Below are 14,158 nucleotides of genomic sequence, written 5' to 3' on the forward strand. Positions count from 1 at the left end.
ATGAAGGGGTGTGAGGGAGATGTGATGATGGAGGCTCTTGTAGAGGTGGTGGATAGTGGCTGGCCAATAAGCGAGTAGGAGGTGGACAGGTTGGAGAGTTTTTTTGAGGTGGTGCTCTGCATTCTGCTCTAGTTCCCGGAGGCCAAGAGTTTCAGTTTTAAAGATGGGATGCTGGAATTTGGGATTGCAGAGCATGAGGCTTTTACAGATGGAGAAGAGTTACTGCAAGGAGGTTTGGGCATGGTTTGTATAGCTTAGCAGGACTATGTTGGTAAGTGCTAGGAACAGACAGAATTTGAAGAGACATAGGTTGCAGCCGGAGAAGAGTAATTTGACAGTCAGGCCATCTGGGGAGATTCCAAGAGTTAGGCAGCAATGCAGGAACAGTATGTGTGGTTGGATTGTGGCTAGGGATAGGAAAACTTTTCTGTACTGGTGTACATATCCATAGTGGGTAATACAAAATACATAAAATTAAAGTAAATATTACAAAATATGATTGTGAAATCAGAGGGAATAGGTCTGACAGTAAAAGAAAATGAACTAACGTCGACATGAAAACACAATGATATATAAAGAAAAATAAGTAAAAAGATGATAGTAGGGGGATGCAGGTCGGCAGGTAAATATGTGAAGAGAGGGGAGCAGCTGTAACTAGATTACGTGTGATCAGAATGAGTTTGCTAGAGTAAGGAAAGAGAGGGGGGAAGATGGGGGTAGGGCTTAGGTATTGGGTTCAACGAAGTACGTTCAACACAGAAACGTGGTGAAAATATGTAAGGATGAATGGAGGAAGTGTAATCACTTTTAAGGTCCACGAATAGTTGTACTGATGGAATGAATGTGAGACATAAGATGCTGCACCTAAAATCCGCACAGTCATGTAGCCGTGTGTTGTGCATGGACAAGACCATAGACACGGTGGCTCTGAAGTAAGAGCATGAGTGGTTAGGCAGACTATTAAACCATAGGAAAGAAGTGAAAGAAAAGGATGGACACTGAGTATATGCATTAGTGAATAGTAACAGAGGGAACCAGCACAGGGTTGTGGGATGGGAGGAAAGTCGTTAGACAAAAATCAAATAATGCAAAGTCTGGGACGGGATACTGTAACAATAATATGATTGCTACTCACCAAACAATGGAAAATCCAGGATGGAATGTAACTAATTATTATCAAGTTCTACTTGAAAAATCAAAGTTGATCTCTTCCTAATATAACTACACTAAATGTATTCACAATTGCGAATAAGGACAACCATCAGCTGTAGAATGGAAAGACGACGACAAAAATTTGTGCTGGACCGGGACTCTAACCTAGATTTCCTGCTTATCACAAGCAATCACCTTACCACTTGGTTGTATGCGTACGACTGAAGTCTAGACCCAAATTTCCATACATTGTCAACTGGGCATCTACACAACATATATTCGTACATCCATTATGTATACTCCCATAAAGGTGAAACATTTTACTTGAAGGTCACTTGCCCAGTGTCTGTGGATAAATACAATATTGAAGTGCTATAGTTTACGAGATATGGCAGTTTGGGTCTGCACAGATAGCCAAATAATGAAACAACTGCTCGCGATAATCGGGAAATCCGGGTTCGAGTCCCCAGTCTGGCACAAATTTTCAATGTCGTCATTCCATTGAACAGCTGATGGTTGTCCTCATTTGCAATTGCGAATACATTTAATATATTTCACAATGGCTGCAATCGCTGCAGTGCCTGTTCCTTTGCACATGCATGCATGTCCAAAGGAACTTTGCATCATAATCAGAACATAGGCACTGCAATTTCATAATGTAGCTAAGGCCAATGGCTATATGCCATTTTGTGAGGACTTTCTTATAATTCAACTGAGTTGAAACTTAATTACAATATCTTAAAACTTGCCAGTAATATATGAGCTGAACAGCTTACAAGGGGAGGGTCTGACATGTTGGTCTCCGATATTGGTCAAGTTTTACAAGGAAAATCCAGATTGAAAATAAAGAGACATGTTTTGGCTTTCTGCTACACAATTGATTCCTCCTGCCCACCCCCGCTCCCCTGCCCCCCCCCCCCCCCCAAAAAAAAAACAAAAAAAAAAACAAGCCCGAGGTCAAAGTCGATGATAAAAAAAAATTGTATTTTCAATGCTATACATCAAAAAATAATCTAAAAAACAAGCACTTTTATTAATATAATATGGGATCTTGAGTTAATAATGTGTGTGTTTTCCTGCTGTAGCTAGAGTAACTGTCATTCTGCACACCTGGTAGAACAAGATCGGTGGTCAAGCAGTCCAGGCATTAGACTACCAAACCACTTGTTTGTGCTTGCTTCTTGGTTGTGGTTTTTTTCAACCAATATTTTTTTGTGTACCTGATTATATCCTGATAATCTGAATACATTTCTTTACCTGTTTTTTGAAGTAAAACATTGGGAGGTGTGATTAATGTTCAAATAAGTGTATATGATGTACTGAGAGTTATTTTCGTTATGACACATATAATGTAGCTGGAAACAGATGTATCAGATATAAATTTGGATATGTACCAAGTGCATAAAAGCATATCTTGAGTGACAGGAGTGGACAACCTGCTATGGACCTACACATGAATTTTGACAGTATCAACCCTAAATTGCATTTCTCTTTTCTGCTACGATGTCACGATTTTGAAGTCATGGTATGAAATTCTTTACCTGTTGGAAAAAGTAAACACCACACAGTTGACAAAGATAAGTAGATTTTGGTGGTATCACTTTCACAGTGCAGGTCACTTTAGCACCTTCACCTAGGAAAGTCCTATAGTAGCACATCATGTATCACAATGGAAATAATGGTCAATACATTGTATACACTTCTTTCATTATTAATCATACCTCCCAATGTTTGACTTCAAAAAAGGCAAAGGAAGATATTCCCATTATCAGATAAACCTAAAAAATATATCAAAGGAAAAAGCTATGCCCAAGAATCAAACCCAAACCAGCAATTTGGCAGTCTTAACGTCTCAACTGCACAACCAATGACCTCCCTCCACTACATGTACAGAATGGCAAATACATTAGCTAAAACATGAAAACACAAAACATTAATAACTCAAAGATTATTATCTTTGGACCCATATCATACAATAAAAAATGTTTTTACACGATATTTCAATGTCTAGCACTGAGAATACAGTTTTCCATCATCAACTTTGACCTCTATTTTTCAAGAACTAGGGAGTGTGTAGCAGAAAGCTAAGCTAAAACAGAAGTGTGTCTATTTTCAATGTAGAAAGTCCTTGCAAAACTTGATCAAAGTCAATTACCCACACGTCATACCCTCCCTTGATAGCTGAATCATGCGTATATACAGGGTGTTTCACAATTCCTAAAGTTTGTAGAGGCAACTTAGTAGATAAAGTAAACTCATATCCAGACAGATATCTTTTGCAAGTAAAGTACATTTGAAGATCAGTGTGTACACAGCAGACACAATCAGCTTTGGCGTGTGTGCTTTACAGGAGCCCATGGCATGGGAAAAAGTTTCAAGTACTAGTTGTTCGGTACTCTTGTATGTGACGAAGGGTGACCTCTTCAAAGTGCAGAGTTTAGTGTCTCCACGGAGCACCACAGCCAACCCACCTAGTTTTAACATTCCAGTTTCTTGCATCTGTTGTTTATGTCTGATGAAGGTGGTATGTGATGCCATAATTACAACAGGGCCTGATGAAAGGACCCTCTTCTCAGTTTGTACAAGTACCGTGAAGCGGGAGATTTGAAAGTGGTCCAATGCTCAAACTTATTTTATATCCAAATACTAAATTTCTGGACATGGGTTCCTGGTAAAAGCTTTATCTATTAAGACCCCTCTACAACTCCCAGAAACATGTAACAGGAATTGTTAACCACCCTGTATATATGCTCAAATGTGCATACACATCAGTACTCTCTATAACAAATAGATACTCACTGTAGATCCACAAAACCTCTCAGCCATTCATTAAGAGTAAAAAATCCCATTTGCCTTGCATTCATCTTCCATGCTAATACCAGCATTACTACATTTTCTGGCTCCACACCAATGTCAGCACAGAATTTTTCCATTCCTTCAGGTCCTGTAATATCAGCTTTATGTCACTTTATTCTTTTACGGAACACCACCTTTCTCATTATTTACAGTACAATAATATGTCACAAAATTATCAGTATATATGACAAGTGTGTGAGGGCAATGATCACCCAGCATTCAACAAAAATATATTAGATTTGGAAACTGTGACTGGGTGTCTCTAGGGAACACGAAATACGAACTGTAACAGAGTGAAGATGGTATACAGAAAAGTAATTAAGTCAAGCACCTTGGCAGTTGGATCATACAGTATTAACACTTACTAAATTAGTGTGGAGGCCACCAATATGGGCATTACCTTCAGGGGACTGACACACACAAATTTGTTACACAGAAAATGTCCCAGTTCTCTGAACATTGCAAATTTTTCATATACAGATCACAACGGATTGATAAGGCGGCTAGAATATATTAGATGTCCTTCATGCTCATCAAACCAACCTTTAACATTCAGAGCTGCGTGAATGGGGTTATCATCACTACAATCGCCATCAACTTTGAAGATTCAACATACAGTAGCTGACAATACCTGCATCACAAGTCAACATATCTTGCCTTGGGAAAAGTGCAAGAGTGAACACAGTGGATCACATTTCCCACTTCAGTCAGACATTAGGTCACATTTTGAGTTTCTTGCACAAGCGAAGTCTCTTTTTTACATCAGTTTGGTTTACTACAGGCTATAGCAAATTTACTGTGACTTTTGTTTTTGCAGTTTCAATTGTACCATCTTTGTTGACACTGTACTATGAAAATTCCTTTTTGTGGCAGAATGTTCCTATTTGAAGAATCTGCTAAATACAATGATTAAAGAAAAATATCATTGTTTAAGGTTTTTCTCTTAATGACATTCTAAATAAAGAATCTGAAAATCTTGCCATGCTTTCATAAGTATCAAGCGAATTATGTTGACTATGCAGAAAATCTGAGCTGCAGCTTTCACTTCCTTCTGGCAAATCAGTTCTCACTTCAGAGACATCTCATACTCAAGGCGTTACAAATTTTATAATACAACAAGCCCCCGATTATCTGTACATTGTTCAACGATCTCTAAACAAATGGAAAATGAGGCCTGAAGTATTCAGTTATAATTAGAATGATTATTTTCATTCAGAATACACTATTATGTATATGACTCGTTTCACTGTCATTTGACTATACCAATATTTTGACACTCTGGAAAATGAGAACTGTAGTCATGAAAATGTAAGAGAAAAATGGAAAAGAAACAACTGGACAATTATTTCCTGAAAGTGATCTGAAAGCAAGTAATATGAAACATGATTTATTTTGAGTGTAATTTTGTTACTAAGGTGTTTATTCTGGCGAGTAACATGGAAGTAATGTAGTGGTGTTTCATATGTGATACATAGCACATTTTGCAAATATAGTAAATAGCAGTTGGGGTAAAAACATGGGTATTTTCAATTACCTGTGCAGTCTCTGGTCTCTAATAACCCAGATAATTATGACCCTGGTGGGTTTTCTTAATATGAAACAAAGAAAGAACTGTACCTCTATCGTCATAGGACTGCGAGAAGGAGATTAGTTGAAAATGTAATCTCTTTCATTATAGAATGGATGGAGACGCGGACAGAGGGGGAGCTGCACCATAGAAAACAGGATGGAGCCCAGATTAAGCCTTCCTGGTACACATTATAGCCAACTTTGTACGCTGCACGCTGGTGATGTAAATCACCAAACAATGTGGCTTTGGCCTGGAGCCTGCCACATGAGGCAGGATACTGACTGACAATCTAGTGCAAAGCACAGTTAAGCATAATGTAGTTGAGTGTCCCTCTAGTTAAGCCAATAGAAAGGCATTGCTGAACTATACATCATGAAGTTAAGATTGTTGTTAGTAGTCACAAATGATTAAAAATTATCAAGCACATCTATGATGAAGATGAAAAGGAACAGCAACAAACTGGATGACATTAACAGCTCTAGCAAATACCTCATTAAAAAGTAAAAACATTGATACGTACCCAATGTGTCTGGTTCAGTAGGCGCAGTGTATTCCCTAAACAACTGCACACATCGTCTCTGAGTAAATGCTGAATTGTCTCTTGCAATTCTTCTAGAACTGAAACAGATTTGGAATCTTACTACACATGTAACTAAGAACCTGATCATAAAGAGAAAACTAATCACCAATAAAAGTTCTGTCTCATTACAGTTCTCTCTCAACCACATACCAATATTTTCATTGTCCAATTCTGAAGCTCCAAAAAGGTTCAGAGTTTGGCACCATGATTTTTTTCTATCACTTATTACTTCTTTCCCTTCTAACAATGCTCTGAACATGTTAAAAAAAGTGAAGGATACCTGATGGTTTTGATTTCACAGAAAAGTGTACATCATTTTATAATAGCTTGTAAGTTAGTTCACAGGCTGTAAGAAAATGAGTTGTTACCAGCTCCAAAAATTTCACTTGCTTACTAATTACCTAAAATGCTGCACTAATAAACTATTGCAAATCAAAAGTAAACATACTTTAAATCTCACAAAAGCTTTACCTGTGTACTTTAGTAACTAAGCTACCACGCAAAGTAAAGTAGTTTGCTTTTCAATTGATAGTAAGAAATAACAAGAAATAACATCTAATTTTAATTTTGCCTTTGGGGACTGACATCTCAATAGATCACAAATGAATAGACTCACACACAGAAGCCTCATTTCTTCTGAAACAAACAATTTTGTCATTTGAAAGCACTTACAAAACAATTATTCCAGAGGTCTTTGTGTAGCTTCCTGCATTAACTTTTCACAATGGCTGGGAGTGTCTGGTGATGTAAATCACCAAACAATGTGGCTTTGGCCTGGAGCCTGCCACATGAGGCAGGATACTGACTGACAATCTAGTGCAAAGCACAGTTAAGCATAATGTAGTTGACTTTCAAATATGGCAAGATCAGGGCTATACGGTAATTGCTCAACCACTCTGAAGCTTACTACAGCTAAAATTTGATACAAATGCTTGAATAATATTGGGAAACACTGCCCATATTAAAGGAAAGAAAGAAGGTTATGATTCTGTGTCTCATTAACACTTAACAGGTCACACCTCATCAATATGACCAAAGAGTTTTTCTTCTTTGTGAATTAGTTAGTTAGATAATTAGTAACTTGTTTCATGGATCATTTTTCATGACAGATTGTAATGATGTGGAATGGGTCATTACACATTCACATCACAAATCAATTTGTACATACTGTTACATTCTGAACATCTCTACTTTTTTCTGACATTGTAAGGAACAAAGGTCTAACGAAAATTCGTCTGTTGTGTGGCTGTCTCTTGAGCTCTGTTTAATACCACTGTCACCCTCATTGTTTCCTTATAACGTGTGTTTTGGCCACACACAACCACCTGTGTTATTTAGTATCCCAACACGAGTATGTGTAATCAACACCACTGTCTCTTATGTGCACCATCTCTGAAGTAAATTTATTACTGTCACTTTTGTGATACTTACAAGTTTTTGGAAGTGTGTACAGGGGTTGGACAAACATATGGAAACACCACGAGAAATGCATACTTTAACATAAATACAGATGCTAGCCATGCCTGCAGATTGCACTGTTGTATTCAACCACGAACATCACCTGTTGAATGTCCTCAATACGTTACATGTGTCAGTCATGGTCAAAACAGCATTCTGTGTAAATCTTAGTGTATTACGTTGGAGCTAAGTGAATTCAAACATGGACAATTTGTTCATGATCATATGATAGGTGCTTTCATAACCAAAGTAACTGAAGTGTTTGGTGTTTCACGGGGTACCATATTGAAGATTTACACTGCTTAATGGGAAAGCACCAAATCCTGATGCAGATGAAAGTGTGTGTTAAGTGGTTGTGACAGATGGTCATTGAAGATGATTGTGATAAAAAATAAGAGGCTAACAGAAAAAGAAAGAAAAAAAATCACTGCTGAACTGAATGCTGCAATCACGAACCCTGTCAGCATCAAAAACATCATCAAGGGAGCTCCAGAAGCAGAGAATGCTGGAATTCCAAAACCACATATCAGTGATACAAATGCCCATAACAGGACACCATTATGCCCAAGCCATAAAAACTGGAATATGGAGCAATAGAAGAATGGCATTTGATCATATAAGCCTGGTTTCCACTGTTTCCAACTTCTGCCCAAATTTACTTCCCAAGAAGTGAAACATGGTGGGTGTTCAGTGATGATTTAGGCACTCACATCACGGTATTCCTTGGATCCCATGATTAATACTCTGCAAGGTTGCATTACTGTCAAGGATTATGTGATCATTGTGGCTGATCAGGTCCATCCCACGGCATAAAGTTTGTTCCCCAATGGTGATGCTGTGTTCCAAGATGACACGGCCCCTATTCACACAGCTCACATTGTCCAGGGCTGGTTTTGTGAGGACGAGGATGAGGATGAGTTGTTGCATCTCCCCTGGCCACCTATCACCCGATCTAAATATTAATTAGCCTTTTTGGTCTACTCTGGATAGAGGGGTGTGTGATTGCTATCCATCTACATTATCATTACCTGAACTTGCCAATATTTTGCATGAAGAACAGTATATGATTCACTTAAAAACCATACAGAATCTGTACTTATCCATTCCAAGATGACTGCAAGTTGTTTTGGATGCCAACTGGTTTCCTATATTAAGCACGGTAATGTTCATGTTTTGGTATTTTCATATTTTTCTCCACATGGAGGGGTCAAACATTTTTTCTCACGTCTCTTCAGAAAATGTACAAATTTCTCACAGATGACAGAATTATGTAAGATCTGCTATGAACTGATGTATATGAGGGTAGCTGAGAAAATGTGGAGGACAACTTCAAATACAGCAACATGACACGGACACAAATGTGGCTGCTTCTTCAAGTGGAAAATTTTCCAAGGCATTTATTAATAAAGATTACTATGTAAGTAAATGTGGGTAGATTAAATAACATGCAGCCAGTTAGTCATTGGTGAAGATGTGGAAGAGGAAAAAAAAAATCTTTTTTCTTTATTTTGATGATAAATTGATGGATGACATTTATGTACACTAACATGCACATGACAAACATTCATGTATGGTTTGACAGATCTCATTATGCACGAGATACAGTGTGGCAATGAATGCCTTCATCGATCTTTTGCTACACACACGACCTTACAAAGCTTCCCATCTCCATTTCAATGAGCTGTGGGATATAGATGGAATAACGTATTTGCAGCTACTATGCTGTATGAAAGATTCCTGTTTGTATTTCATTGTATTCACTCTGATGATAAAGATACTTGTATTAAAGTTGTTTGTAATAGTAATCTGTAAGGACTTACCTGAATAGACAGCCTTTTCATTCACACAATTTATCGTGTAACCAAACTTTAACAGATTTGTTTTAATACTAACATGGATTATCTCACACTTTTTATTGTTCACTGTCTTGCCACATTTCTCATCATAAAGATATTTTGACTACAAAATCTTGCAATTGGTTTTGATCATCTGATGACTTTACACAATGGTAAACAATAGCATACTCTGCAAACTATCTAACAGAGCTGCTCAAATTGTTTAATAAATCATTTATACAGATTAGGAACAGCATAGGACCTATAACACTTCCTTGGGGAATGCCAGCTATCACTTCTTTTTTACTCACTGACTTTCCACCAATTACTACAAACTGTGACCTTTCTGACAGGAAATAATGAACCCAGTCATACAATGAGACTATACTCCATAGGCATGCAATTTGATTAGAAGTTGCTTGTGAAAAGAAGGGTCAAAAGCCTTCTGTAAATCCAAAAATAATATTACTATTATCACTACTCATGGTAGCAGCAGCTGTAGTACAAGTACTGCCAATATTATTAGTTCATAGTCAGTATTATTTACTCGCACTGTCACTACTGACTCTCAAATAATTTTAATACTATCTGTTGTATTAAAATTGTTATTTCTTAGATAACTATCATGTAAAAAAGGAACTGTATGTGTGAAACCCTGGTCCAATGTAAGAGGGGGCCTGATGCCCCTAATGAGATCAGATTATATAAATAAATAAAAATTTGAAATCAATTTGAGATCCCCTGTAGAGCTAGCTGTGTTTGAAAAGAACAATATTTTTTGAATATGTGCAGACTGTTTGTCAATAAAGCATTTTCTCTGAGGTAATTCAGAATGTTCGAATACAGTGTATGTTCCCAGATACTAAAGGAAATTTATGTCAATGATATGGGTCTGTAATTCACTGGATTACTCCTATTTCCTTTCTTGAGTACTGGTGTGACCTATGCAACTTCCCCACCTTTAAGTATGGATATTTCGTCTAGTCAGTAGTTGTATTAGATTAGATTAGATTAGATTTACTTTCATTCCAATTGATCCGTAGTGAGGAGGTCCTCCAGGATGTGGAACATGTCAGAAAAACAACAATACATGACAAATATTTACAACTAGAACAAATAAGCTAATGTACCATTCCACAGGTCCCAAGTTGAATGATCGTCATTTTTTAATGAACACTATATGAAAATGATTTTACAAATACTAATGCACTGAATTTAAAATAAAAGTTTTTTATTTATTTATAAGGTAATAAACATGTAATACAACTACTATAATACTTATTTACAATGAACACATTACTGCACTGAAATGGTGCAGAAGTTATATTGTTTTTTATATATATAAAAATCAGTTGGTTTTACTGAGAAATTCATCAATGGAGTAGAAGGAGTTGGCCACCAATAAATCCTTTAGGCTTCTCTTAAACTGAATTTCATCGGTTGTTAATCTTTTTATGGCTGCTGGCAAGTTATTGAAAATGTGTGTTCCTGAATAATGCACACCTTTTTGTACAAGACTAAGCGACTTTAAATCCTTCTGAAGATTATTCTTATTTCTAGTATTGATTCCATGAATTGAGCTGTTGGTTTGAAAAAGTGATATATTTTTAATGACAAATTTCATTAAGGAATAAATATATTGGGAAGCAGTAGTTAGTATCCCTAGTTCCCTAAACAGGCTTCTGCAGGATGTTCTTGAGTTCACACCACATATAACTCTTACTGCACGTTTTTGTGCCCGGAAAACTTTAGCTTGGCTTGATCAATTACCCCAAAAAATAATCACATATGACATTATGGAATGAAAGTAAACATAGTATGCCAGCTTTTTCATTTTTATATCCCCTATGTCTGACAAAATTTGCATTGCAAACAGATTTGTTAAGACGCTTCAGCAGTTCTGTGGCGTGCTCCTCCCAGTTGAATTTATTATCAAGCTGTAATCCCAAGAATTTAACACTGTCCACTTCTTCTATCTTCTTGTCATCATATGTTAGACATATACTAGTGGGACACCCCTTACAAGTTCTGAACTGCATGTAGTGTGTTTTTTCAAAGTTTAGTGACAAAGAATTGGCTAGGCGGGTTCGATCCCTGCCACTGCCTAGATTTTGATAAATAATCAGCATTGGCGGCCGAAGACTTCCGGCATAAGAAGTCAGCCTCATTCTGCCAACGGCCTTGTCAAAGAGGGCGGAGGAGCGGATAGAGGTTCAGGGCACTCTTGTCCTAGGGGTGGGAAATTGCCCCTAAAGGCGGAAGAATCAGCAATGATCAACGACGTGAGGCTGCAGAAGGCAATGGAAACCACTGCTTTAAAGACACGTAACGTGTATCCACAGGACACGTGGCCTGTATTTGAAGAAGTGTCATGATGATCTCTCCATTGGCAAAAGATTCCAGAATAGTCCCCCATTCGGATCTCCGGGAGGCGACTGCCAAGGGGGAGGTTACCATGAGAAAAAGATTGAATAATCAACGAAAGGATAACGTTCTACGAGTCGGGGCATGGAATGTCGGAAGCTTGAACGTGGTAGGGAAACTAGAAAATCTGAAAAGGGAAATGCAAAGGCTCAATCTAGATATAGTAGGGGTCAGTGAAGTGAAGTGGAAGGAAGACAAGGATTTCTGGTCAGATGAGTATCGGGTAATATCAACAGCAGCAGAAAATGGTATAACAGGTGTAGGATTCGTTATGAATAGGAAGGTAGGGCAGAGGGTGTGTTACTGTGAACAGTTCAGTGACCGGGTTGTTCTAAGCAGAATCGACAGCAGACCAACACCGACAACGATAGTTCAGGTATACATGCCGACATCGCAAGCTGAAGATGAAGAGATAGAGAAAGTGTATGAGGATATTGAAAGGGTAATGCAGTATGTAAAGGGGGACAAAAATCTAATAGTCATGGGCGACTGGAATGCAGCTGTAGGGGAAGGAGTAGAAGAAAAGGTTACAGGAGAATATGGTCTTGGGACAAGGAATGAAAGAGGAGAAAGACTAATTGAGTTCTGTAACAAGTTTCAGCTAGTAATAGTGAATACCCTGTTCAAGAATCACAAGAGCAGGAGGTATACTTGGAAAAGGCCGGGAGATACGGGAAGATTTCAATTAGATTACATCATGGTCAGACAGAGATTCCGAAATCAGATACTGGATTGTAAGGCATACCCAGGAGCAGATATAGACTCAGATCACAATATAGTAATGATGGAGAGTAGGCTGAAGTTCAAGACATTAGTCAGGAAGAATAAATACGCAAAGAAGTGGGATACGGAAGTACTAAGGAATGACGAGATACATTTGAAGTTCCCTAACGCTATAGATACAGCAGTAAGGAATAGCACAGTAGGCAGTACAGTTGAAGAGGAATGGACATCTCTAAAAAGGGCCATCACAGAAGTTGGGAAGGAAAACATAGGTACAAAGAAGGTAGCTGCGAAGAAACCATGGGTAACAGAAGAAATACTTCAGTTGATTGATGAAAGGAGGAAGTACAAACATGTTCCGGGAAAATCAGGAATACAGAAATACAAGTCGCTGAGGAATGAAATAAATAGGAAGTGCAGGGAACCTAAGACGAAATGGCTGCAGGAAAAATGTGAAGACATCGAAAAAGATATGATTGTTGGAAGAACAGACTCAGCATACAGGAAAGTCAAAACAACCTTTGGTGACATTAAAAGCAACGGTGGTAACATTAAGAGTGCAACGGGAATTCAACTGTTAAATGCAGAGGAGAGAGCAGATAGGTGGAAAGAATACATTGAAAGCCTCTATGAGGGTGAAGATTTGTCTGATGTGGTAGAAGAAGAAACAGGAGTCGATTTAGAAGAGATCCAGTATTAGAATCGGAATTTGAAAGAGCTTTGGAGGACTTACGGTCAAATAAGGCAGAAGGGATAGATAACATTCCATCAGAATTTCTAAAATCATTGGGGGAAGTGGCAACAAAACGACTATTCACGTTTGTGTGTAGACTATATGAGTCTGGCGATATACCATCTGACTTTCGGAAAAGCATCATCCACACAATTCCGAAGACGGCAAGAGCTCACAAGTGCGAGAATTATCGCACAATCAGCTTAACAGCTCATGCATCGAAGCTGCTTACGAGAATAATATACAGAAGAATGGAAAAGAAAATTGAGAATGCGCTAGGTGACGATCAGTTTGGCTTTAGGAAAAGTAAAGGGACAAGAGAGGCAATTCTGACATTACGGCTAATAATGGAAGCAAGGCTAAAGAAATATCAAGACACTTTCATAGGATTTGTCAACCTGGAAAAAGCATTCGACAATATAAAATGGTGCAAGCTGTTTGAGATTCTGAAAAAAGTAGGGGTAAGCTATAGGGAGAGACGGGTCATATACAATATGTACAACAACCAAGAGGGAATAATAAGAGTGGACGATCAAGAACGAAGTGCTCGTATTAAGATGGGTGTAAGACAAGGATATAGCCTTTCGCCCCTACTCTTCAATCTGTACATCGAGGAAGCAATGATGGAAATAAAAGAAAGGTTCAGGAGTGGAATTAAAATACAAGGTGAAAGGATATCAATGATACGATTCGCTGATGACATTGCTATCCTGAGTGAAAGTGAAGAAGAATTAAATGATCTGCTGAATGGAATGAACAGTCTAATGAGTACACAGTATGGTTTGAGCATAAATCAGAGAAAGACGAAGGTAATGAGAAGTAGTAGA

The 14,158-nt window shown here is 37.9% G+C and overlaps 1 protein-coding gene across 1 annotated transcript in view; it reads right to left on the reverse strand.

The window, feature by feature from the left end:
- LOC124722873 (DCN1-like protein 4) overlaps positions 1–14,158 on the reverse strand; it is a 146,558-nt gene that overhangs the window by 51,629 nt on the left and 80,771 nt on the right. Inside the window, exons 3-4 of the mRNA XM_047248009.1 lie at positions 6,099–6,196; positions 3,952–4,096 (exon numbers count right to left, since the gene is read on the reverse strand). Of these exons, the coding sequence (XP_047103965.1) occupies positions 3,952–4,096; positions 6,099–6,196 (243 nt within the window). The remainder of the gene's footprint in view (positions 1–3,951; positions 4,097–6,098; positions 6,197–14,158) is intronic.

The sequence above is a fragment of the Schistocerca piceifrons genome, chromosome X, assembly GCF_021461385.2.
Source record: "Schistocerca piceifrons isolate TAMUIC-IGC-003096 chromosome X, iqSchPice1.1, whole genome shotgun sequence".
Taxonomy (NCBI): domain Eukaryota; kingdom Metazoa; phylum Arthropoda; class Insecta; order Orthoptera; family Acrididae; genus Schistocerca; species Schistocerca piceifrons.